At 66.0% G+C, this 1,026-nt stretch overlaps 1 protein-coding gene across 1 annotated transcript in view; it reads left to right on the top strand.

The window, feature by feature from the left end:
* Positions 1–128: 128 nt before the first annotated feature.
* Positions 129–1,026, top strand: part of PCGF3 (polycomb group ring finger 3) — a 9,275-nt gene continuing 8,377 nt past the window's right edge. The window contains exon 1 of the mRNA XM_013007830.2: positions 129–179. Within this exon, the coding sequence (XP_012863284.2) occupies positions 137–179 (43 nt within the window). The 5' untranslated portion in view covers positions 129–136. The remainder of the gene's footprint in view (positions 180–1,026) is intronic.

Here is a 1,026-nt window from a genome sequence, read left to right as displayed (position 1 = left end):
TGTCCCAGCTCTCCTCCCCCACGCCACCCTCAGCTCCAGACGGGGCTTGGGGCGACCCGCCGAGAGGCCCCAGAGCTGGGTGGGCTGATGCGTGTGGTGATTGGCTTCTCTCTCCTCCCCCAGTCATGATAGGACCATGCAAGACATTGTTTACAAACTGGTACCAGGCCTGCAAGAAGGTGAGTGTCCGCGGCCACCCCTCCGCTCCGCTCCCCGGGGGTCCCAGCGCCTCAGACGGCTTCTCCATCTGACCCCTCCTTCCTCAGCACCCAGGAGCCCCGGGGGTCGAGCTGATACCCCGGAGACAGACCTGGTAGTCTGCTCTGTGTACCTGGTCACCTGGTTGGGTCCCCTGGGTCCGGGTCCCCACTGGCAGCACCTCTGAGCTGGTCTGCGGTGTCTGATGGCATCCCCCTGCCTGGGTAGGGTTTCAGGCTTACGTTCGCCCTGGGAACACGTTTGGGGTGCACGTGTGGGGGTGCAGCGGGGGTACACCCACCAGGGCTCCTAACTGGGGACCGGAAACGCCTCATCCAGGGCTCGTTGTCTTTCGACCTTTCCCCGAGCTGCTGCTGCACCCTCAGGCCCTCAGACTTGGGGTCCCTGCTGACGACTCTCAAAGGTGGGCCCCAAGCCATGCGGCCTCTCCTCACTGCCCTACAGGGAGACACCCCCTCTTTTCCTCCCATCTTCCCGACGACTCCCTGCGGGGCCTGGTGTTCCCAACCAGGGGGCGCTTCCAAGCCCAGCCTGGCTGTTCGCACCCTCACTGGGCCGGACTCGGGCGCAGAAGCATGGGCGGCGCTGTGAGCCTGCTGCTCAAACTCGCTCCCCGAGGAGCCTCAGCTTCCTGGGGGAGCCCTGGGCGTGGGCTCGAGGCTGAAACCCCACGCGGCGAACACAGCAGATCACGTGGGTCTTCGTTGTGGACTGTGGGCGCGGGGAGTGGAGCACCGTGAGGAGAGTGCCCATGGAGCCACCTCCGGTCGGCCCCTCACGCTCCTCACCTTGGTGGCACCCCGCCCA

The sequence above is a fragment of the Echinops telfairi genome, unplaced genomic scaffold (assembly GCF_000313985.2).
Source record: "Echinops telfairi isolate 266 unplaced genomic scaffold, ASM31398v2 ScPeMD7_28;HRSCAF=97, whole genome shotgun sequence".
Classification (NCBI taxonomy): Eukaryota; Metazoa; Chordata; class Mammalia; order Afrosoricida; family Tenrecidae; genus Echinops; species Echinops telfairi.
Note: the sequence above shows the minus strand (reverse complement) of the source record. Positions and strands in the feature narration are given on the sequence as shown.